Source organism: Lontra canadensis, unplaced genomic scaffold (assembly GCF_010015895.1).
Source record: "Lontra canadensis isolate GAN:19392208 unplaced genomic scaffold, GSC_riverotter_1.0 scaffold51, whole genome shotgun sequence".
In the NCBI taxonomy this organism is placed as follows: Eukaryota; Metazoa; Chordata; class Mammalia; order Carnivora; family Mustelidae; genus Lontra; species Lontra canadensis.
Window position 1 is genome coordinate 5,070,391 of NW_022631045.1, and position 25,714 is coordinate 5,096,104.

General features: G+C 37.8%; 1 protein-coding gene across 1 annotated transcript in view; it reads right to left on the reverse strand.

Moving 5' to 3' along the window:
- VWA8 (von Willebrand factor A domain containing 8) overlaps positions 1 to 25,714 on the reverse strand; it is a 329,596-nt gene that overhangs the window by 200,133 nt on the left and 103,749 nt on the right. The window contains exons 15-18 of the mRNA XM_032873943.1: positions 16,335 to 16,503; positions 13,653 to 13,730; positions 6,204 to 6,319; positions 984 to 1,090 (exon numbers count right to left, since the gene is read on the reverse strand). Of these exons, the coding sequence (XP_032729834.1) occupies positions 984 to 1,090; positions 6,204 to 6,319; positions 13,653 to 13,730; positions 16,335 to 16,503 (470 nt within the window). The remainder of the gene's footprint in view (positions 1 to 983; positions 1,091 to 6,203; positions 6,320 to 13,652; positions 13,731 to 16,334; positions 16,504 to 25,714) is intronic.

Below are 25,714 nucleotides of genomic sequence, written 5' to 3' on the forward strand. Positions count from 1 at the left end.
CAGTAGGTGGAGCTTTTAATTTTACTCTAAAAAAGTCATCTCATTTCTTTAACACAAATTCCTGTCTCAGTGTAGCCCCAACTATTAAAAACAGCTACTACAAAGACAGCCACAATAAGTCCTCAATAGAGAGGGGTCCCACGTTGGATTTTTGATAGAACAGGTATTAATCTCAAACAGTAGAGAACCTATTGCTGGGCTCTAATTAAAAAATAGGGAACTTCTACAGAAGAGCTAAACCTTCCCCAAATTCAAAATACTTATGGTTATCCATAAGAAAAGTACCACAAAAGACAATATGAGTGGAAATGGGAGAGTAAGAAGGCATGAAGTAGTACTCTAAATATTACTGTAGTTTACATGAACCTAGAACAGTTTCCTGAACATATCCCATAGGACTAGCGGTCCTCAAAATGTAAATGTTATGTAAAGGAAGGAGCAGTCTAGATCCTATGGTGAAATATATTTGGGGGGAAAAAAGGTAAAACCAAATCATGGCGGTTTCTTTACAGCAGGGATTCTCAGAACCGTGAATATGTTTGTGTCAACTGCTACTCTTTGAAGGAAGATCTGTATCTGATATGCACTGAAATAAAGAAAATATTCTTTTTTTAAAAGTTTTTATTTATTTGAGAGAGAGCATGTGCACATGCATAAGCAGGGGGCAAGGGTAGTGGAAGAGGGGAAGCAGACTCCCCACTAAGTAGGGATGATCCCAGGACCCAGAGATCATGACCTGAGCCAACGGAAGATGGTTAACCAACTGAGCCACCCAGGTGTTCTGAAATAAAGGAAATATTCTAAGATTTAATTGGTAAATGGGTTTCAATTTAAAAATAAATAAAGATTGATTTCTTCAACCTAGTACATAAAACAAAGTAGATGGAAAACAAAACCATTTTTTATTTAAATTAAAATAATAAATAATACAAATGTTTGATAATTATTATTTCACTTAAAAAAGAAACAAGTCAAATACTTACATTTGTAATCCTCCAGTTCTGGTTCCTGATGATTATCAGTACTTATTTCTATCGCAGCATCTGCCAAGTTTTTTTCTAACGCTGACCTTGCAAGGCTTGGTAAGAATCTGGTGGGGCAGGAAGGACAGAATGATAAAGTCAAAGCTTTCTGTGGTTCCTAAAGAGCTTCTGGCATGTGCACACACAAACTCTCTCTTTCTCTTCTTCTTCCTCTCTCTCTACCTCAAGATAACCAATTAAGGAAGCTTAGTCTTGAGCTGTGAAATCCAAATAGTAAAAAATTTTGCAATAAATATAAACTTCAATAAATATAAACTTTAAGTACCTGTGAAGAAGAGTATCTTCTTAGCAGCATTCATGTATATACAACATCTTACAGGACAAGACTTAAAATGATTTTCTTTTCAAGGATTTAGTAGACCTCATAAATCTTGTTTAATTGTTTAACTGGATTATCAAATTTTCTTAAATAGATAAAACATTTGAATTGGCTCCAACTTGGCAATCACAAATTCAAATTAGTGGAAGTGGACTAATGAGCTTTACTTCTTAACACAAATTATTCAATTTAGGATTATACAGCCTGTCTATTCTATATGTATGTTGTCAAAGCAACAATCTGGCAAGTGACAGAGGCATTCTTCATCTACAAATAGATAGTATGAACATCATGGGCTTATAAGATCACGAAAATGGAGTTTCCCACCCACACAAATAAAACTGTATCTGGAATTTATGATCCCAAGGGAGCTTGCAGAAATGATTTTTAACCTATTACCTGTGCTATACTACCATAAACTAACCACTACGAGCCACGATATCCCAAGAAAACATACTAAGAACATCACACTTCTAACTTAGGTTTTCCATAGCTCAAAATCCTTTGCGGTGGTTCCCACAGCCCTGAGTATAAGCTCTAATAAAAGAAATGCCAGTGTGAGTGAGAAGGCAAAAGAATGAGTGTGTGAGGAACTGATGGATTTCCTGTCTGTGTGACAGAATCGACATAGCTGACCCTATCTCCCAGCTGCCTCCTCGTTCTGGTTCCAGGCTATGATGGGAGGATTTCTATCACTCTGGGTCAGTAGTTCATCAGTACAGCATCGAGTAAGACTTACTAATGTTCATCTCTGGCCCTTCGTCAGATTGTTGCCTTGTTTAAAACCAAGGCCTTACTTTATCTCTCAGACCCAATAAATAGGCTTTTATCTTGTTTCCTGAGCCCTTGTCTTGGCACTTTGCCCACCTGACCTGCCTCTCCCCACTAGACCATAAACTTGAGTCTGGTCTGGTGACATTAGGCTCTGCAGCTGTATCTGTTACTTCCTGTCAAACTACCTTGAGTGACAATTACACATTCAAGCTTGGACTGTGTGCTAGTCCCAGAAACCCCTTACATCCATATAGCCTGCTCTCAACATACCCTCACTTGTCCCCACACTGGAACATTTCTAGATTGCCCTCCAAAGCCTATAGAGAACAGCAAAAAAGGCATGTATGCCTCCCTTCCAATGTCAGTGACATACATTGCTTGGCAATATGATACTCTTTCCTACTGACATTGAACATGTTTCAGAGTTATTTTCAATCTCACACCCAGACAGCACTACCAAATAATCAGAGGCAGTATGGAAGTTGAAGTATGTTTACCTCTAGAATTTACATTTTAAAAGATACTGACTCACCCCACAAATGACAAGGAAGTATGTCAGGTAATATGAAGTCAACCTTTATTTTTCTAGCTTTCCATTTTTTCTAGTTAATGGTTTATTTTTACATTGCTCACTGATATTTTCTACTTGCTTTTTCCTCCCCTTTGTGGCCTTTTGCAAAATAAGTGAGTAAATGAGTGAAATATCATTCATCTATCCTACTTTCCTAGAACAAAAGCAAATACATATCCTACTGCAAAGTTTTCAAGGGTATTTATCATCATGAGCATCACAGTGCCTTTTAAAAATCATTATCATCATTATATTCATTTACTACAGCAAAAAAATACAATCAGAAAGGCTCCAGTCTCTATGATCTTGATTGTAACAAAAAAACTATAGAAAGATTCAACTACATTATGGGAAACACAAGAACAGAAATAATTCCCTGAGGCTAACTCAGGCTAACTATGTCATTGTCATAGAAGTGAGAAGTATGAAATTATAGCTGATTAATGCTTTAAATCTCATTTCCCTGCATCTTTTCAAATATTTTTGGTCATCTGAATTAACTTCTTTGCATGCCTACTCATCCTCTGCCCATTTAGGGTTGATTCTTTCATCTCAATAATTTGAGTACTTTATAGTCCCTGAATACTAATCCTTTTGTGATTCCAAATCTTATCAAACATCTCTTAGTCTGTGGCTTACAATTTGTAGAGTGGCTTACAGCATTTGTCATATATTTGGATTTTACTTTTTTGTATGGCATAAAATGGATATTTTTTATTTTTAATAACTTATTGACAAGTCCATCCATTCCCACACTGATTTATATAATGTTACTTTTTAAAAAAAATTTTTATTTATAATGTTACTTTTGATATATGCTAACTTCCTACAGATGTGTGGGCCTGTTTCTGGTCTCTGTAGTCTATTCTAATAGTCTATTTGTCATTCTTTGCACCAATATCGTACTGTAACAATGAATATAGCTTTATGATGGATCCTGATATCAGAAAGAAAAAGTACAACACCTTAATCTTCTTCAAAATTTCCTTTGCTATTATTTCCAGGCCAATTTTGAGATCAGCCTGTCAAATTCTGTATAACTTTAGTAGTATTTGATTAGGTCATAGCTATATAAAATTTGGAGTAAAATAGCTTTACAATACTGAAGCTTCCCTTCCATGAACATGGTATAGCTTCCCTTTTACTTAAGTCCTTTACAGCTTTCAATGAAGATTTATGCTTTTCTTCATAAAAATATTACATGTAACTTGATTTGCTCTAGGTGCTCAAAGCTTTCTACTATTATTATGAATGGGGTGATTTTAAAAAAATCAGATCTCCTCAATTGTTAGTGGAATATAGGAATGTCACTGATTTGGATTTATAAGTAATCTCACTAAACTCTATTTTTCTAATGACTTATATATGGTTTCTCTTGAATTTTTAATCTAGCCAATCAGATAACTTTGGGCAAATGTACTGGCTGAAAGTACAAAAAGGTGACATTCTTGTTCTGTTCCTAACTCTAAAGGAAATATGAGTATTTTATCATAAAGACGTTTGCTCTAAATTTTTGGTATATACTCCTTATCAGATTGTAGAATTATCCCTCTTTTCATGGTTTACTAAGAATATTCCTGGTTTACTAAGAATTTGGTTTGTTTTTAGGTTTGGTTGTTAGGTTTTATCAAATCCTTTTTATTCATTTTTTAAAATAATATTTTTTCTAATTTCTAGTTCACTAATATAGTGAACTAAAAATATTAAACTTTCTTCACATTCTTGAAATAATTTAAAATTGCTCATGATTTAAAATATTTCATGGTTTATGATTTTCCTTTCATACATTATTCTTGTCTGGTTCAGGTATCGAAATTATGCGAGACTCAAAGTAAATTGCTGTTTTCACCCTTTATTCTTTGGAAGAGTTTGTAGAATGCTTTGGGTATGATTATTTCATTCTGATATCTAAAATATTATTTCCCCTTAGGCTCCAAAACTGTTTACACTGGTTATTATTGAATATTTATTCCTATTAACACACATCAATACCCATTCTGACCCCTTAGTCAGACTATGATTCTGACTAAGAAAATACTGGGTAGGTAATGAATCTATCTCTCTGTCTATATTTTTTTTTCAGATCATGACCCTGAAAAATAAGCAACTGAAGTGCTTTTTTTCTAATTTTCATTTGGAAGCCTAATATTTTTCTACTTAAAAGAAAGGAAGAACCAATTCCATTATTTCTCATAATTATTAGTTTAAAAAAAATTACTCTAAAGACACTAGAAAGGAGCCTTATTTTACCTGAATACACCACAGAGAGAACAAATTTAAGTTGCAACACAGGAAGCATACTTTCACTATAAGAAAAATTGTCAGCTAAACTGGAAATTGATAGAGGGCAATTTCAGATTCTCCTAAGCTGAGAATAGGTTCTTTTAATTCCTGTTTTTTTAAATCAAGGAATAAATGGACAATAGTCATAACCACCACAAAAATAATTGGCAGATCATATGAAAAGAGTCTAAAAGAAATCTGAGCTTCTTGGGCATTGTTATTAATCCTTATTCTTTGTTTTTAAAAAGATTTGTTAATTTATTCATTTGAGAGAGAGCGAGTGAGAGAGATCACAAGCATGAGCACTAGCAGTGGTGGTGGGGGTGCCAAGGGAGAGGGAGAAGCAGACTCCCCACTGAGCAGGAGCCTGATGCAGGGGCTCTATCCCAGGACCCTGGGATCATGACCTGAGATGAAGGCAGAGGCTTAACTGACTAAGCCACCCAGATACCTCTGCCGCCTTTATTACCCTTTTAAAATAGTTTCATGCAAGTGTGATTTTGTAAGAAAATTCTACCAGCCAATATTTTATAATAATTTCCAAACAAGTATAAGAAATATTAGTATAGACTGAAAAGATATTAGCTTTGTTAAATTTAGGCAACAGGAGAGTAGGGAGTAGGGTCAAGCATGGAAAGTTCCAATGCCAAATTGGGAGGTGCTCAGTGTAATGTTGAAGAGCACTAGGTCAGAAGACATATGAACCAGAGCTCAAATCCCAAACCCAGTTTTACTTATTTACTACTCTCTAACTTAAGCAAGTGACTTAGTTTTCTCATCTACAAAATCCCTCTTCAATTATATTTTTAAGGGGCACCTGGGTGGCTCAATCCTTAAGCATCTGCCTTTGGGGCACCTGGATGGCTCATTTGTTAAGCATCTACCTTTGGCTCAGGTCATGGTCCCAGGGTCCTGGGATCGAGTCCTGCATTGGGCTCATTATTGAGTAGTGAACCTGCTTCTCCCTCTCCAGCCTGCTACTCCCCTGGTTTGTGCTCTCTCTCTCTGTCAAATAAGTAATATCTTTTAAAAAAAATTGTTGTTATGCCTAAATAGGATAAAATATGTTTTAACAACTAAATATGAGGTTGAAATAGCTACATATTCAGGCAATACTTTCTCCAGATGTGTGGGTACTATTAATTAAACTTACATTACTCTTTTAGCAAAGACCCGGAAACTTGAATACACTGAGAAAGGAGAACACAGTTACCTGGAAAGGCAGGCTTTAGTAACTGCACTGTGAAGATTTTCATTAGGGTATTGTGACAGCCGACGAGAAATCCGCAATAGCTGTCTGGTAGAAAGTGATGCTGCCAGTGACTGTGCCTATCAAAAGGCAAAGACAGCCTGTTAAGAGTCTTGTTTCAACTCGGCTGAGAGTCCCATTAGATGGGTGTGAGAGCAGAATTCATTATTCCTGAAGGACAAGGCCAAACTTCAAATACATACGTACTGTTAATGAATTACAAATAAAAATAAATGAAAACCAATTTACACTTAAGGCAGCCTTACAGATAGTTCCTTTTTTAAATATATAAACATGTTTATCAGTGAAATTCAATAAATGTGTTTTCATTCTACTAAGTGCTGTTCGTACATGTTTTTTGGGTTGGGGGGTGGAGAAGAGGATGAATGAAGGAAAGATGTTACACAATACAGGCCATACCCGACTTATAAATAGCTTTTATGAACCATTAACTAATTATTCTTTTTTCCCCTGCCTACACAAAACTGAACTGTTCAGATAGTCTGAAAATGGTCAGAACTTTAGGTAAATCTATGGCTTCTAAAATGGAGACAAGGAGGGACGCCTGGGTGGCTCAGTGGGTTAAAGCCTCTGCTTTTGGCTCAGGTCATGATCCCTGGGTCCATCAGGCTCTCTGCTCAGCAGGAAGCCTGCTTCTTCCTCTCTCTCTGCCTGCCTCTCTGCCTACTTGTGATGTCTGTCTGTCAAATAAATAAATAAAATCTTAAAAAAAAAATAAAATGGAGACAAGGAATTGTGGACAGTTTAGTTTGCTAACCACAGAGGTGTGAGGTTTGTCCTGTGGGTGGCAGCCTGCAGTCTGAAATCCTTCCCTTATACTGCCAGAAGAATTTCACCTTGTTTTCTTATTCTTCAAAAAAATAAGAAATCCCATTAATAGAGCTGCTAGTACAGAACTCAGGATACATGAGTACCAGTAAATATTTATCGATGTGATTTTGAAGTTATCTTGGTGGGCAGCGTAGTGTAATGACAAAGTTTATCAGCTTTGGAATTAGACAAATCAGTCTCCCATGCATTAGCTTGATGGATTATTCAACATCTTCAAGCCTCAGTTTTCTGATCTTTAAATTGGTGACAAAAACGCCTTTAACTTTAAGGTTGTTATGTGGGTTAGTATCCACAATCTATAGAACTTACCAAACTCAATCCCTAAAAAATAAATAATCCATTTAAAAAAATGGGCAGAAGACATCAATAGACAGTTTTCCAAAGAAGACATACAGATGGCTAACAAACACATGAAAAAAAGCTCAGTATCAGTCATCCCCAAGGAAATACAAATCAAAATCATGGTGAGAAAGCACCCTACACCTGTCAGAACAGCTAAAATTAACAACACAGAAAACAACAATTGTTAGCGGGTAGGCAGTGAAAGGGGAACCCTCTTATACTATTGGTGGGAATGCAAACTGGTGCAGCCACTGTGAAAAACAGTATGGAGGTTCCTCAAAAAGTTAAAAGTAGATCTACTCTCCAATCCATTAATTGCACTGCTAGGTATTTAACCAAAGGATACAAAAATCCCAATTTGAAGGGATACGTGCACCCCAAAGTTTATAGCATCCTTATCAACAATAGCCATATTGTGGAAAGAGCCCAAACGTCCACTGACTAATGAATGAATAAAGAAGATATGGGCTGTGTGTGTGTGTGTGTGTGTGTGTGTGTGTGTGTATGGAGTATTACTAAGCCATAAAAAAGAATGAAAGTTTGCCATTTACAGTGACATGGATGGAGCTAGAGAATATTATGCAAAGTCAGTGAGTCAGAGAAAGACAACATATGATTTCACTCACATGTGGAATGTAAGAAACAAAACAGATGAGCATAGGAGGAAAAGAAGAGGCAAACCAGAAAACAGACTCTTAACTATAGAGAACAAACTGAGAGTTGCTGGAGGGGAGGTGGATGGAGGATGGATAAATAGGGGATGGGGATTAAGGAGGGCACTTGTGATGAGCACTGGGCATTGTATGTAAGTGATGAATCACTAAATTCTATACCTGAAACGTATTACACTGTACGTTAACAAATAGGAATTAAAATAAAAAACTTGAAACTAAAAAAAGAAAAAGAGAGAGAAAAGAAAATTGTTCTAAAGCACTTAGCAGAGGTCAGACGAAGGGGTGCTCAACAAATGTCAGCAATTATTGTTAAAAGTCAGCCTCTTCAAAATGAAAAAAAAAAAAAATCTAACACAGGAAGGGGATGTGACCTGTATTTTAGTATGAATTTAATGCATCAGATTATTATTGGATTAATTCTCAATTTAGATCAGCAGCATTGGGAGACAGCAGTTTTCATTAAAAACCAGAAGAGAGAAGAACTTTCAAAGCATCGAGCCCTTTAGGAGGGCAGAAGAGGCCAGGGTGAAATGTCACGGGAGTGATGGGGGTAGTACAGTGGCCCTGAGTCCCTAAGGGAATGCAGAAGAGGACTCCGTGAAGTTAGCAGAGGGTTCGCGATGGATGGTGGGAGGGTGCCAAGATGCTGGAGACACACTGCATACTGGCTTGTTTCAGCATTTCAATTAAGGTTATCTCAGTAGGTCCCAAGGAAGAACAAAGGGCAGGGATCTCTCCTCCTGTGTGTATTTCGCAGCTCCATGAGGTGCTGGTGTGCTGTGGTTAGTATTCTATCTCAGCTACAACACAGAATAAATGGTCCTCTGGGGACTAGGTTGGGAGCATGATCACCATTTATGATGTATCCCTTTTTCTATTAAAAAACACATTCTATGTCTCAAAGAACCCATTTATAAGCAAACATTTGGTTCATCCTTGTTTTCAAGAAATTTGCATTCTAGACATGGAGACAATATTTAAATATAAGAAAGCATAAATTGCAATTCAAAATAGCATACAATTTAATGCCAAAATAAGTGAAGCACTTGACAACTGCTAGAGGGGCTTAAAATGAAAATGTTCAAGTGGGCACAAGAAATGCTATGAACAAAGGCATGAGAGCAAAAGGAACAGGAGTAGATGCAGAAATGTGAGGAAACCAGCCCGGCTTTACTAGAGGGTCTTGTTGGAAAACTCGCTCCTAAGTAGCAAAGACCTGGGACTGACCCTTGGAGGAGTTTGCCCTTACTCCTAAAGGCAACAGGACTTTGTCATGTGCAAAGTGGTAATATGAATTTAGAACGATTAATCTGGTGGTAGCAAGCAAAGTAGCTGAAGGGCAGAGAGAACTGAGACAGGAAACAGAAAGCTACCGCAATGATCTGTCTATAAAATGATAAGATGCAGTAAGGTTACTGGCAAAAAGGAGTGGAGAGAAGGAATCAACAAACTTTTCAGAGACTTGGCGCCTGATGGATATGAGAAAGAAGGATAAGGTTATTTGAGCCAGTATGATTTAAAGTATCAGAAGCGAAATATGACTCAGCAATTCCCATTCTGAATACATGGGCCCACAAAAAATTCCTACTTTAATCATGGAAAATGTTTGATAAATCACTCCAACCTAAGGATTCTCATAACAAGAGTCCCAACAAGCCACACAGTAACTTCCTCGTGTAACGTACACTATTCTAGCCTCATCCAAGAAGGACACTGAATACAGCCTTCACGTTTCATTCCAGTGATCAGTAAGGACGTCTCACGAATTTGAAAAATACCAGCTTTCTCAGTTACTAACACCGAAATGCTTTACAATAACACCCAGGGTTAAAAAAAAAAAACATAGCAAAGCTTTATGTCAAGCCATGTAAGGTGTGGAATAAAGGGTTTGCTTATTTCTGCTCTCATATTACCAATTAAAAATTGAGAATGCACTTTATTAGAAAATCCCTCATGTGTTTAACGTTTATAGCATTAAATTTCTAATTGCAGTTTTATCTTGAAAAAAGAGAGTGTGAGGATATGAGCACATTTCCCTTAGTTACCATGGTTATGGAGTTTAAGAGCACACCTCAAAGGTTTTTTGTATTAGCATGATGAGTTATAGTAATTCAGCTTAAAAATATGAAGGATCTGATTGGAAATTTTTTTCAATAAATTTTCTCTTCTTCCTCTTCAAGAATTATTCCTTTTATGAAAATATACTGTTCTCAGGGAGAGAAAACTCTAGGGACAATGCACTAATAAATTAGCAATTATTTAATCACTTTATTCATTCATCCACTAAACACTTGTTATGTGTCTTTTATGGACCTGGCACCAGGTTGGAAAATGAGAAAGAAGAATAAATCACACTGTGTTCAGGGAGTTCAAAGTACTAATTGAGGAGATGAAAATAAACCCGTGCTACGGCTACCACAGGTCAGTAACAGAGTCCTAAGTCAAGTGTTAGGAGAGCACGCTGGAGAGAGAGGTTAATTCTGTCTGAGTGGCTGAGACAGACCTGACAGGGGACAGCGAGAAAGTGCATTCTGGCGTCCCTGGCAATGGAGGCATCTGGGTATATGCCAGGCTTGGCAAGCAGGAAGAAGGGAAGTGCAGGAGGGCTGAGGGTGCTTCAGAAGTGGTAGGAAGGGAAGCTAGAAAGGCAGCATGCAGTGTGATGGAACTGGGTGGGCATGCTTATTCAGCAAGCTGTCCTTCATCCCTTAACAGTTTAATGAGGGGGGAGGACTTAGGAGCTGGGTCTGGGAAAGGCCACTCCAGAGATACTATGGCTGAGCCATTCATTCATTTACTTAACAGACACTTGTTGACCAGCTACTACACAGCAGGCGAAATTCCAGATGCTGTGGATACAGCGGGGACCAAACAAAACCCCTGCTTTCTTGGAACTTAAATTTGAGTGAGGGGAAATAGGCAATTAAAAAAAGTGAGTAAAGCATATATTACGTCAAAGGGTAATAAGCCTTACGAAAAACCTTCAAGCGGAAAGAGAGAGAGGAATGAAATGGGGGGTGGAAAGGTGATTCTAAATGGAGTACGTCAGGCAGGCCTCGATGAAAAGGTGACATCGGAGCAAATTCAAACCTGTAGTTATCTGGGAAAGAACAATCTATGCAGAGGAAACACTGAGTGCCAAGAGCCCTGAGGCAGACACGAGTGGGTTCAAGGAACAAGAGAGAGAATGGTGTAGCTGAGAAAGAACAAGTAACGGACAAACTGGAGATGAAGTTATCAATCCCAGGGGCTATCAATAAGGGGCCTGTGAAAACTGGAAAATGGTCCCCTCCCCAAAGACATCCACATCCTAATCCTTGGAACATGCGAGTTTTACCTCATATAGCAAAGTTAACTTTGCAGACCACATTAAATTAAAAGTTCTGAGATGAAGAAATTGTCCTGGATTATCTGGGTGGCCCCTAAATGTAACTGCACGTACCCTTGTAAAAGGGAGGCAGACAGAGGTCTGAACAGACACATCGGAGGGAAGGTGAACTGAAGATGGAGGCAGAGATTAAGATCATGAGGCCCCAAGTCAAGGAATGATGACCGCCACTGGGACCTGGAAAATGTAAGGGACAGATTCTCCCCTTGAGCCCCTGAGGGAGTACTGTTGATACCTCGACTTTAACTCAGTAATACACATTCCAAACTTTTGGCACCTAGAATGGCGAGAAAATAAACATCTGTTGCTATAAACCAGCAGTTTATGGTAATTTGTTATAACAGGCCCAGGAAAGTAATCAAGGGCCACATGAGGAATGAACTGTTGGTGGTGACAGCAGTCAAAAGGAAAGGGCAGTATTTCAGGAGAAAGATTATGAAACCAAATTCTAGGACAATTACCGGCAATAGGTAAGAGAATGGATGAGACATCATGATGCTAAACTGATAAGATCTGCTATCAGGTTAAGTGGAGATCTCGGGAAAGCAAGGAGACAGATTAACACAGCCAGAAAATTAAATAAGAAATACAAATAGATTTAAAGGGGGAAAGACAAGGTATGTTGGATTTATATTGATCTCAGAGTATCTAGTTGGGAAGTGAAAAAAAAACTACCACTTATTAAGCAGCTACTAAGAAAGAGATTCTTCACACACATTTTCATGTTTAAACATCACAACCTCCTTATGAAGTATATGGCACTTGTATTTTAGAGGTGAGAACACTGAGATTCACAGTTGGTGACAGCCCTTGATCCTTCCAACAGATGCAGTAGTTTCCAAATTTTTAAACATCAAGTCCCTCTTTTTTATTCCCCATGTGCCCTGTGTTTTAAAAGACTTTGCTTATCAAACTGTACTTGTTAAAGAAGAATTAGTTCTTCATCTCTTGCTATCCAAATGCACATATAATCACAAACCATGCTTTAGATGACATGATATAACCAGGCTTCAGTATTAAAATTCCAGCCCAAAGCAAATAACATTTCCTTAGTCCTTTTATTCCTTTGTGCACAAATACATAATTTGCCTTGGTCTATTTAAAATATTAATTATTGCTTAAAAACCTCAGATTGAAAATCTTTTCATTTCACCCCAATACGGTATGAATTATATTGAGTGTATTGGATTTTTGACAGCAGGGGGAAATTTTGGTTATAGCACAAAAGCGTTTTCAACTGTGAACGCTAAAATAATAGGCAAAAAATTTTCAAAGGGGTGGAGGGGCAGGATATGCCACCTCAAAATATGCCATTTTGATGTATTTGTTAGTTTCAATTAATGTTACATAAGAAACAGCTATTAAAAGAAGGACATTCTAAACCTCCTCTGCCCCCCAAAAGCAGGAAATAAATCTCCCCTATGAAAGGAACCCTTTCTGTCCCAGGCAGGTAAGAGGCATCCTTACCAGCAGTAAGGAACACAGGGCCAAGATGGCAATATAAACAAACTTTGTTACCTTGTCACTAATTTACTACCTCAAGGCCAAACTTCCTGGTCTTGTCAATTCTTTACAAACTTCTTGTCTGTCTAAAGTATAAAAGCTGTCTGCTTTGATCACTGCTGTAAGTCTAATATTTTTATGGGGCCCTGTACATATGGAATTAAATTGGGTTTTCTCCTATAGGTTTGTCTCGTGTGAATGTAATCATTAGGCCAGCCAAAGAATATAGAAGAAAAGAATGGAAATGTTTTCTACCCTTACACCATCCCAAGAAAGGAAACACAATTACAAACATAGAATCGATGAGAAAAGAGAAGCTAGAAACTGAAGAGAAAGAGGTCACCATTAACAGAAGAGGTCACACTTGAAGCCATAAGACTAGATGAGATTGCTCAGCACAGGAGATCGGGGGCCAGAACTGAACCCCTAGGATCACCAAGCTCTAAAGCTAGTTTTCTCCTACGAGACCAACCATGAGTAGCTGAAGTCAGTGTTCAAACCACTGAAAAGGTAAAATATATGCACAGGGCAAAGCACAGCATAAGAGACAAAAATACCAGTTTGAAAAATAGATTTTAAAGCATTAAACTCTGAGAACATAAAGCAGCAGCATGTCAACAACAAAAAATCCTATGGGAAAAAGCCCAGACTTACCGTGGGATCCTGTGTCTCTCTGAGTTTGTGTGTAAATGTTAACAATCTGTCCAAAGCTTCCTGAGGTATATTTGGGACCTATGTTATGAGAGAATTGAGAAAAGACAGAAAGACTAAGTGGGGATATCTGATCAATCAACCAGAAATTCTGGCTACCTGGCAAACAATATTAGAATTATATTTTTAAGAAAGTCCTGGTGTGGGGCACCTGGGTGGCTCAGTGGTTAAATGTCTGCCTTCGGCTCAGGTCATGATCCCAGGGTCCTGGGATCAAGCCCCACATCACGCTTCCTGCTTGGTGGGAAGCCTGCTTCTCCCCCTCCCACTGTCCCTGTTTGTGTTCCCTCTCTCACTGTCTCCCAGTCAAACAAATAAATAAAAATTTTTTTTAAAGATTTTATTTATTTGACAGAGAGAGAGATGACAAGTAGGCAGAGAGGCAGGCAGAGAGAGAGGGGGGAAGCAGGCTCCCCACTGAGCAGAGAGCCCAATGCGGGTCTCGATCCCAGGACCCTGAGATCATGACCTGAGCTGAGGGCAGAGGCTTAACCCACTGAGCCACCCAGGTGCCCCCTATCTTTAAAAAAAAAAAGTCCCTGGTAATGGGTAACATGTTTAACTCCTGGATAAATCTGCCTATTCATTTTCCAGGAAACACTTATCCCTCTTCTTTCTCTTTAACAATCAGGTAGTTGAAACCAAGTCACTCTTCATTTATAATTCCATCACCAGGATAAAACTGAAAGGAGCCTCTAACTCAATTAAAAAGTGGCATAAAGTATACCCAAAAAAAACCTTTTTATAATTATTTCCCTGTTTGTTAGCTTTGGCAAGATTTTCTAAACTCTAATTTAGGCATTTTTCTTACTAAAACCAAAGTCCTGCCTTCACTTTGTAGTAATCTTTTATCTACCAAGTGACAGGTATTCTACAACAAAGAATGGATGCCCATGCTGTTCATTTTTTCAAGGACTTTTAAACCACATACCTAAGGGAATAATCAGTTCCTCAGTGAATTTTGGAGAACAGTTGCCTAACACAGGCTGGTTGCTTGAACTGTGACAACTTTAATCTAATTAAATATTTAACTGAATTAAATTATGAGAAATTAAGCTGAAACAATGACATGTTTTATAATTTTAATTTAAAAAGATCAGAGAGATATCAGAACAATGACTGGTATAATGTAACCACTTCAGAAGGAAACTGCTCAGGGTTTCTTTGGTCATATAAGTGACAGGCACTTGAAAATTCTACATACTTTTCAGTACATATTTTATCTTATTCTTTCTTTAAATCCTGCGATAAAAGCAGCAGTATTATCCCCAACTTCAGGTGAAGAAACTATGGTTGAGTAATTCACCCAAGATCTGGAAGCTGATAAGGAATGGATCTGGCATTTATTTATTTATTTTTTAAATATTTTATCTATTTATTTGACAGAGAGAGCGAGAGAGAGGGAACACAAGCAGGGTAAGCGGGAGAGGGAAAGGGAGAAGCAGGCTCCCCGCTGAGCAGGTATTCCCAATGCAGGGCTCAATCCCAGGACCCAGGGATCATAACCTGAGCAGAAGGCAGACACTTAACGACTGAGAAGGAACAGTTTGGCATTTGGCATTTGGCATTTAAAAGTAAGCTGTTTGACTTTAAAGCCTATGCCCTTATCCACCACCAAGCTCACAAGACCTAAAATTAATCCGCTTGTTCTAGTATTTCAAAGGGGATGAGTACATTTATGCAAAAGGTTAATTATTTGTGATCGAGAACAACATTGCCCAATAGAACTTTCTGTGATGATGGAAATGTTCTTTACCTACCTATGCTGTCTGATATGGTAGTCAAAAGCCCTCAGGTGTTTACTGACCACTTGAAATATGACTGAGAAGCTGAACTTTTAAAATTTATTGAATGTGGGGGCACCTGGGTGGCTCAGTGGGTTAAAGCCTCTGCCTTTGGCTCAGGTCATGATCCCAGGGTCCTGGGATGGAGCCCCGCATCGGGCTCTCTGCTCTGCAGGGAGTCGGTTTCCTCCTCTCTCTCTGCCTGCCTGCCTCTCTACCTACTTGTGATTTCTGTCAAATAAATAAATAAAATATTTTAAAAAAATTTATTGAATGTGGCTGGTGCTACTTTAAACAATGCAGTTCTAGAACTCCAGAAGTGTGAAGCACTTAAGGCAGACACTGAAATAATGCATTGCGCACACTGCACGCCGCCAGATAACTAGTAAGTACAAGGATACAATACAGTACTGAAGGGAACAGGGCGACTTCGTATTTTCTAAAATCTAAGGAACTAAAGTATATTTGGCCTCCCTTTAGAGTAGGAACTTAAAATAGTCATCTCTGGCTGAATAGAGAAGGAAAATGAATCCTAAAACTGCCTCCACATGAGGAAAGTGGAGGAGACAGCTTACATCCACAGTTCTCAAAGTGTGGTCTCCAGATCAGCAGCAAGGGCATCACCTAAGAACTTCAGAAATGCAAATTATCATGTACTGCCCCAGACCTAGTGACTCAGCAACTTGCATTTTAACAGGCCCTCCAAGCGATTCTGAAAAGTGCTTAAGTGTAAGAACCATTAAATCAGGAAATTTGGGAGTAAACGGGAAGAAGCAGCCAGAAATGTCCACCTCTGCTCTGATAGCTGAACGCAACAGCCTAGAGCTAGCCTTATTCTTACCATTTCCTTTATCACTTGAATTTCTTCACTTCTGACAAGTGGTTTCATATAATGGAAAAAGAACATGGTTAAGAATTCTGGTCCCAGCCACTGCTGTGTTGTGCTTCCAATAACGGGGGGCTCTGCCAAGGCGATGATTCTGAAGGAGGGGTGGACAGGAAAAATGGATCTAAAAGGGAAAAATAATAAAACAAACAAACTTTCATATTAGAAAATTAGGTCATGGTAGCTAAAGCCTAGGTAACAATAAACCTACTGCTGTTAAGACAGTCAAAGCCATTATCCACAGAATAAAATCAGGATGAAAAAAATCAGGATGTCCTAGGAACTTACTAAAACAGAAAAAGAAAGGTGCCTGGGTGGCTTGGTCAGTGAGTCCGACTTTTGATTTTACCTCAGGTCATGAGATGGAGTCCCACACTAGACTCTGTGCTGAGTGTGGAACCTGCTTGAAATTCTCTTTCTCCCTCTGCAACTCCTCCACTCACTCTTCTCTCGCAAATAAATAAATAAATCTTAAAAAAAAAAAAAGGAAAAAAGAATCATCTACTGCTAAAACATGATGTATTGTTTGCACAGATGATCTCTATCCCTGCACAAACCACTATTTGGATATGTTGTTATGTCTCCAGTAAATTTTCTCCATCGTCCCTTGAGACAAAATTCTATCCAGTTCATATTCATTACCTAGGTTCCTTTTCTTTATTCAAAAAATCTCCTGTCTTACAAGGAACCCACTCTATGTCAATCAGAGAAAGACCAAGGAATAAGATCCAGGATGAAAGCATTTTTCACAACACAGAAAAATTTGAGCAGCATAAGGGGCTAGGTTAAATTTAAAATCTGGATTGACAATAAGAATACTTAGGTCTTCAAAAGAAAGAAAAAAATTAACCTTGTATATAATTCACTCTTGTCATTTTATAGGAAATATTGTGATTTAAAAAAAAAAAAGATTTTACTTATTCATTCAAATAGGGTGAGCAAGGGAGAGAGTTAGCATAAGTGGGGGGAGCATCTGGCAGAGGGAGAGTCAGGCTCACCCCTGAGCAAGAAGCCCCATGTGGGGCTCGATCCCAGGACCCTGGTTCATGACCTGAGCCGAAGACAGACACTTAATCAATTGAGCCACCCAGGCACCCCAGAAATACTGTTTTTAAAGTGACCTCTTTTATAAATCCCTGCTAGGGAATCTGAGGATGTAAATATTCTAGGACACATAGAAGAATAAGGTTAAGACTTTCCATCATTTGCAAAATGACTTGAGTATGTCTTGGAGACAGACTAAATACCCCTTATGATATAATCATGTGGGTGATATTGTCAGTTCTTATTAATTGTCCTCTAAACCCCAGTGGAAATATAACTTTAAAGGGGAATATCATCCTTGCTATGAGAAACAAAAGATAAAATGCAAACTCACCAAGATCTTCACAAAAATAAAAATTCAGGCACATAACTGGCATTTCTCCAGAAATGGACTATTCATTGCCATTAATTATTATAACAGAACCCAACAGTTAAGTGATTAAGCAGCTAGAATATTAGGAGGTATGATATGTGTGGAGAAAATCAGATAAGTACTCTGAAGATTTAAGATAAGAAATGCCCTCCCGATATAACAGGTAAGTCAACTGAGTCCATGACTATATGATCTGTAATTTTAGAGGCCACACCGTAATTTGCAAACCAGGGAGAAGCAGTTTTTAGGAATGGTCATATGAAAGGTCTAGAAATAGTCATAAAAGCTACCAGATACCACTTCATTTTGCTAGGTAGGAAAAAAAAATCCTTATTTACAGATACTCAAGCAGGGCATGGGAATGATCTGTCCAAAGGAGTTGTTCTGGGAAAACAGGAAAGAATAACAACATGAGGAGAATCTCAAAGTCCTGAGGATAACATGATCACTGACTGAGGACTGCCAGAAATTAGACAGTCACACAAGAGAATCTAGAAACAGAAAATTTTGTGATCTAAAACCTAAAAGGGAAGGTTTTTCCATTTTCCACTTCTGCCAAGTGGTTTGCCATATTCCTGAAAACTCAGCTCCATGGCCCAAAAACAGATGTTGGATTCATCCTTGATCCTCCTCTTTCCTAGATGCGACAAAAGAAGATGGGAGAGACAGAGCTGCCTTTTTTTGGTGATTTGACTGCACAAAATGAAATCTGCAGATGTAGTTTCTTACTCAAGATAATGAGGGATACTAAATCAGGGAATAAACAAAGCCAAAATCCAACACGTAAGCCAAAGGAGGAAGTCCAATTTATGTCCTTAAAAGATCAGGAAACAGGTACCACAGCTGAACTGTGAATTTAGGACTAGAAGAACAATTAACATAAGAACAAGCCACAGGACAGCAAGCTAGGTGGTCTGAATCTAAATAGGTGATCATTACTTAGAACATACACTGCCCCTGGCTTGCTTTTGGACACTGACTCTAGCAGGGTACATGAGTAATCTGGCCCAATTTAAAGTGGTCAGTTGATGTGTCAGGCAGAGCAGTGTACACTGACTATAAAAACAGCCAGCAAACTACTGAATAACAGGCTAAGGACCGTTGTGTTGCTAGGTCTCCCCCAAAGGCTTCCTTACATATAAATAGGTCATATGGAAAGTCATTTCCTGATAATGACAGGATCTCCACGTCTGAAAGTTGGGGAGTGGAGTATTCCTGAGGATCTGCCATATACTTTCAGGTGATTTAACTTACTGCATGTAATATGATGGCTGGATAAATGGTAAATAGTTGAGAATTAGGAAACAAGCACAGTTAAAAGTTAAAACCAAGGTTAACTTTAATTTCACTGGAATTTAACAACGAATAACAAATGAAACTAAAGCTATGGCTTAGCTTCAGAAAAGTAAATATTTTATAAAGATTAAAGACTGAAAAAGCAAAGTGCTCTTTTTTTTTTAATTTGTCAAACATATTGATGAGAGTTTAATGAAAGATAATAACAAGTCATAGAAGAAAACATATAATAACATTTGCATAAAGTTAAAAAGCATAAAACGAGGCAAAATCAGACAGATACATAGAGTTAAACTATTAGAAGAAGCAAGAGAATAACAAACACAAAATAATGATTATTTCTGGGATGAAGGAACGTATGATTACAGAATGCTATACAACTAGCTAATGTATGGTAATGTCCTGTTTGTTAGCTTGGTAAGTGGTTCAAAATTTTTGTAATGTTATTTTTCATCTTTACATTTATGTTATGTATGTATTACTTCAATATTTTTATTATATTTTGAATACTTTTTATATTTTCAATCAAAATGCTCTTTTTTAAAAAAGGATTTCAAAAGTGAAAGTATGGAGGTCAATATGTTTGTTTGGGGGAGTAAATATAAGTTTTAGAGAGTAAAGCACCTTCCACTGCTTCCATTGCTCCAGTGCAATAAAACAAGTAAGTTACTGATATACATAACAACAGGAAAGATCTCAAAATAATTATGCTGAGTGAAAGAAGCCAGATTAAAAAAAAAGTATATACTGTGTGATCCCATTTATATAAAGTTCTAGAAAATATAAGATGTATCAAGTAACTGGAAGCAGATTCCTAGGAGTGGGAGAGGAGGGTGACACAGGTCAAGGGAGAGGGATTCCCCAGGAGTCTGATGATATTTTGGGGGGGTGTCATAGACATATTCATTATCTTGACTGTGGTGATAGTTTCATAAGTATCTATGAATATCAAAAGTTATGAAACTGTATACCTTAAATATTCAGTTTATTACATGTTATTATACCTCAAAAAAGCTATTAATAAAAGAAGAAAGACTCTAACATAGTCCACTCTTCTGAAGGAAATTAGAGGGTAATTTTTGTCAAATGTATAGGAATTTTAAAGAATGGCATAGAAAGTTTTTAAAAAGACATTAATCATAAGCCAGAAGAGGATTTTGTAACTGGCCTTCTACACTATTACTAGTGTTCCCATTATGAACCTACAGGCTATGCAGCCTGTATTTCACCTTTATTTCCTATGCAGTGTAGCAAACTGCATGGACACATTCCTTACTCATCCTTATACCACACAAGATCTAGGGTGATACTTGGAAGAGAGCAGATGCTGAATAAGTAAATAAATGTTATTGCTGTTGTTAGGAGACATCACTACAAGAAGCTTTTTGAAGACCTTTGATGGCAAGAAGAAAGGTAACTGATAAGAACTGGGAATAATGGTTTGTCACCCAAAAGCAGAGCAGCTAATCTAAATGTGGCCTTGAATGAATATGTTAGAGAAGGTGCATCCTCTCTATCAAAAACACCAAACCAGGGGCGCCTGGGTGGCTCAGTGGGTTAAGCCGCTGCCTTCGGCTCAGGTCATGATCTCGGAGTCCTGGGATAGAGCCCCGCATCGGGCTCTCTGCTCAGCAGGGAGCCTGCTTCCTCCTCTCTCTCTGCCTGCCTCTCTGTCTGCTTGTGATCTCTCTGTCAAATAAATAAATAAAATCTTTAAAAAAAACAAAAACAAAAACAAAAAAAAACACCAAACCAAAACAAATAATAATGATCAGACTCTTCACAGACATGGAGTTTGGAAAAAATGGTTCTTTTTCAAAATCAGAATTTGCTTAATGCTCTTTGAGAATCAAACACAAAGACTTGGGCATAAAATCCTGGATCTACCTTGAATTTTGTTAAAAACTTACATGGCCTAATCTGCTAGCAATAAGATGCTGAGGTTTCTGGGGAGGCAAGAGAGAATGCTCAGATCCTACCTGTTTTCAAGCATAGGAGTAAAAAAAAGGGTCCAGAGAAGCTAATCAATCAAGGATTACACCCGATGTCCAATTATGATTGATCACTGGTCAAGAAAAAGTGGGAGATTATAAACTGTTTTCAGTGTTCAATCACAATCAATACAAATAAAATATACGATAAAAATGTAAAAACATTAGAACATATATAATTATAACTGAGACTAGGCCACTAATCTTTATTGCTTCCCTGAGATAACCATAAGTCCTTTCTTGGCAAAAAAAACAATTGGTAATGCATAGGCACTTGGCCCCCTCATCTATGGTCTGACCAACGGCAGGAAGGGACACATTTAGCAGCCTATAGTATTTGTACTCCCCCTTTCCCCAAAGAAGTTTTTCTCATCAAAGGAAGCGGTTCTATTTTGGTCCTTATTTCCTGTGAGAAATGCAGGCATAGTGTCTGGTGTGCATGGCCATCATGCTATTTCTAACCACTGTGCCCACTTGATTCTTGGTGTCTTGCAACAAGAGAAGGAAAGTTGATAACATTTCTGATGCCATATCTAAGGGCATATTAGCTACATAATTACCTGCAAAGAATGCCTGCAGAGGGTTCTGATCAAGACAGATGATCTTAGTGAAGAATTAGAATAGGTCAGCAAAGGAGTCAAAAACAACTGTTTAGAAATTGGGTTTCACACTATAAAGGTGAAAGGCACCATAGCCCACTGACAGTAGCTGTTAATTATGAGACCCTGTGGTATCAGACTTGTAATAAAGGCAAAGTATTCCTGTTAGTAGGTTCATAAAAGAAAGCACTACTAGCTCAGAAGGTCGTCTAAAACCAGATTAATAGAAATACCTTTACCTCGAGTTTCCCAGAATTTCCACAAGTTAAGATTTATTCACTTGTTCAAACACATTTTACCAAGTGGTCTACTATGTGTCAGGTACTGTGACATTCGAAACAAAGAGATGAAGGATAGAGTAAGAACGTCCTGGGACATTAAAGTCCTAAGTTCCAGTCTATCCTGAGGCCCAACTGCATCCATGCCTCTCCTCTGACCACGTGAAATGCCCATAAATTCCTTTTGCAACAATTCAACTTTTTTTGGTTACTTGTAACTAAAGGAGTCCTGCTAGATATAAATATGAAAACTGGTCCCATCTGAAAACAAATAGGTATGGAAATTTACCAAACTGGGTCTAGAGACAAAGAAGCTCTTAAATCTGCTTTCCCTTCATTTTAACTTTGACTTTTTCCGCTGTCTCACAATTCTCCAAGGAAAAAAGCATTAATAGCTGAGTTTGTTTAAAGACTATCAGAAATAATCATTTCGCTGAACTTCAATTCTGTGCTTAGGTCAGAGAAATGAAAGGACAGGTGATTCAGATGATGAGTTTCTAACTTATAGTTTGAATGTTAATGCCAAGAGTGTCATATTAGATATGCACAGCATATAGGATCAACCCTTGTTAGATAATGGGTCACATTACTTATAAGAGCAACTCATGATAAACTAACTTCCTCAGTGAGTACAAATTCCCCACTTTATGCTATGCTATATCTTTTTGGTCAACCTGTCATCTCTCTACCTAGTAAACACAGCCCTGAAAGAAATACTGTCAACTAGCATAAACTTTACTATATTCCACCCTATTGGAATCTATTATAATCCTAAAAGAGAACATATTTATTCTCAGAAAGTAAAAAATGGGCCACAAAATTAATCAAGCTTAGCCAGAAAAGAAGAAATTTACTAACCATCTCATCAGAGTGAAGCAGATTCTGTAACATGACTACTTAGCAATGAAATGGTTACAATCATAAGAAAATAGCGTGTTTTGCAGGCAAAAAGAGGAGGAATACTGATAAGAAAGGAATTAGACTTTCAACTGGTGGAAATACCTCAGACAGAGGAGAATCAAGTGTTAGACATCTTGCCTCTGAGAAGTCAGTGAAGACCTGACAAACTGACAGATCATTAAGAAAGAACAGGAAATCAGAAGGTCAGCCCAGGAGGTTCAACATCTAACTGATGAAAGTTGCCGAAAGAAGAGACCAGAGGAAATGGGAAAGTGGGAGTGGACAGAGATCTAGCATGACATGTGAGCTACAAGTACGAAGGGCAGCAGGTCCAGATCAGGGCTGGTAGGAACGCACTATGGGACAAAGATGAAACTGATAAAAGTCTCTTGTGCCTCAACATGCTGAGAGGAGATTTATATTAAGAGGGGAAGCGTCTAGGATGAAAAAGGGATAAATTCACAGGAAACAGCGTCAACTTCCTCTTCTGTGTTCCCACAACATTACTGCAGAGATCCCTGATCTAACATTTAAAAGCCACATTGTAATTATTTATCTCTGTATCTGCCTCTCTTCATATGTATGCAATCGCTAACTTTAGGAAAAATAAAACATATGCAAGAAAGGAAAAACAACTGTAGTTTACCAAACGACTCAGCTGTTGTATAGTCCTTATCCTATGATAATCATGCAGACATTGAGTGAAGTTCTAAAGAAAATTATTCCACAACTACTCAGGAAGAATGAGAGATGGGAAGTATGTATATGTACTGGGAGGAGGAGTGGTAAAATGAGCTAAACCTTAATTTCCCATAGGAAGAAATCAATCAGTAAGGCCTAACACTGAAAAATAAATCAAGATATATCAATGAAAGCATATTATGATATTGCAGTAGTGATGAGTAGTGATGTATGGGGATGGGGTAGCTACGCTTGCGGTGAGCATAGCAGAATGTATAAACTTGTTGAATCACTATATTGTACACCTGAAGCTAATGTAGCATTGTATGTCAACTATTCTAAAAAAAAAAAGTATATTATTTAATGATACAGAGGTAAGTACATGAAAAAGCAAACAGCTCAAAGTTTAAAGGAGTAGTTTCTGGCTGTAGGAAATGGGAAAGTGTCTGAGGGCAGATGATAGAGGACTGGTATTTTCATAAAAAGCCCTGAAAAAGCTATCTGGCTCAACTTTCATGCATGTTCAACAGGGATACAAAATTAAAACAAAAATAAAAAATAAGTGAAGGAAACCAATTAATGTTCTTATGGCTTGTTTCTATCTACTCAGAGTGGCCTCTAGAAACAGAACTGAGCCTGGTTTGTATTCACAGGAGTGATGAAAATTAACAGTGATGAAGATGGGATGCTTTGAGAAGGAAGTACTTCTAACCGATGTGAGCCAAAACCTCAACATGATGCTCAGGGCCACTTTGTTGCTGAAACTGTTCTCATCTATAGAACCTTTTGCAACCATTAGGGAGAACCTGGATACTTCTCAGGGAAGAGAGCTGTCATTTCCTGGCCATCAGACTACAGATACAGTGCTGCTAAAGTCCCAAGGGAGCCTGACAAGCAGACTTGCTGAGAGCCACTGCCCAGCTGCTTTGATTTAGCTCCCTGAAAATATAAACTGTTCCCTAATGTGTGGTTCACGCTCACATAATATATAAAAGCTAATTGTTAAAGTAAAGGTATGAAATGAGAGGGATCTTTATAACTTCCCTCCCTAGACACTCCACCAAACTATTTACTGGGCTAGAGGAATTTGATGATGTGTATCCCAGAAGCATTAATAGCTATGTATAATCAAGTGAATTTTTTAAATAACTTATACAGAGGTCATAAGGAATTTAATATATCCTCCCTACAGAAAATGTCCAAGGTAATTTTTAAACAAAACTCTCCTTAAAAGAGAAACACAATAAAAAAATACACTTAATTATCATTTGTAAAATTTTAATGTGTTAAATATGCCACCAAGCCCTTTGTGGGAAGGGGAAGCTTCAATTGAATAAGATTCAATCATGTGACTAGGCATTTGCCAAGGTAACAAGTGACTAGGTATTTGCCAAGGTAACAATCTCTAATTATGTCAAAATATCCATGGAAATGTAAGGAGACAGAAATATTTACCAAAGCTCCTCTAAAGGAAAGTAGTATTTAGCTAGAAGAAATATTCTGCCATTTTTCAAACACATTGAAAATTTGAAAGAATAGAATATGAACACCTATTATCTCCTTCACCTAGATTTCACCAACTATGAAGATTTTACCACCTTGTGTTCTCATTCCCACTTGCTCTTTCTGTGTGTTGTGTACATGTACACACATGTACATGTCCATTTTCCCCCCCAAAACATCTGGAAGGGAGTCACTGACCTCTTTTTATATTATCCCTTAAATAGCTCAGTGTGCATCTCCTAAGAAGAGGAATATTTTCCTTCAAAACCAGAATACCATTATGATACCTAGGAATATTAATATTAACTCAATATCATGTGGTATATATATTCCATATTTAAACTTTTCCAATTGTTCCAAAGTATCTTTTCTAGCTGTCTCCATTTTATTTCTTGATCCAGGATCCAGTCAAGACTCATATGTAGCATTTGGTCTGGACATTTCTGGAAGGAATGTGTAAGTAAGCCACAAAGGGTAATCCTGCATCAGGTGGCTTACCTCTGTAATAACTGATCGCTTCTTAGGAGGTAAGGCCCAGTAAATTATGAGGCTTTTTTTTTTTTTTTCCTGAAGGGATACAAAGTATGGGGCCAAAACTGAGTTGTTAGGACAAGAGAGGGGGGGATTACCTTCTTAGAGCTACTGTTCTTATGCGCATGTGAAAGTAAGG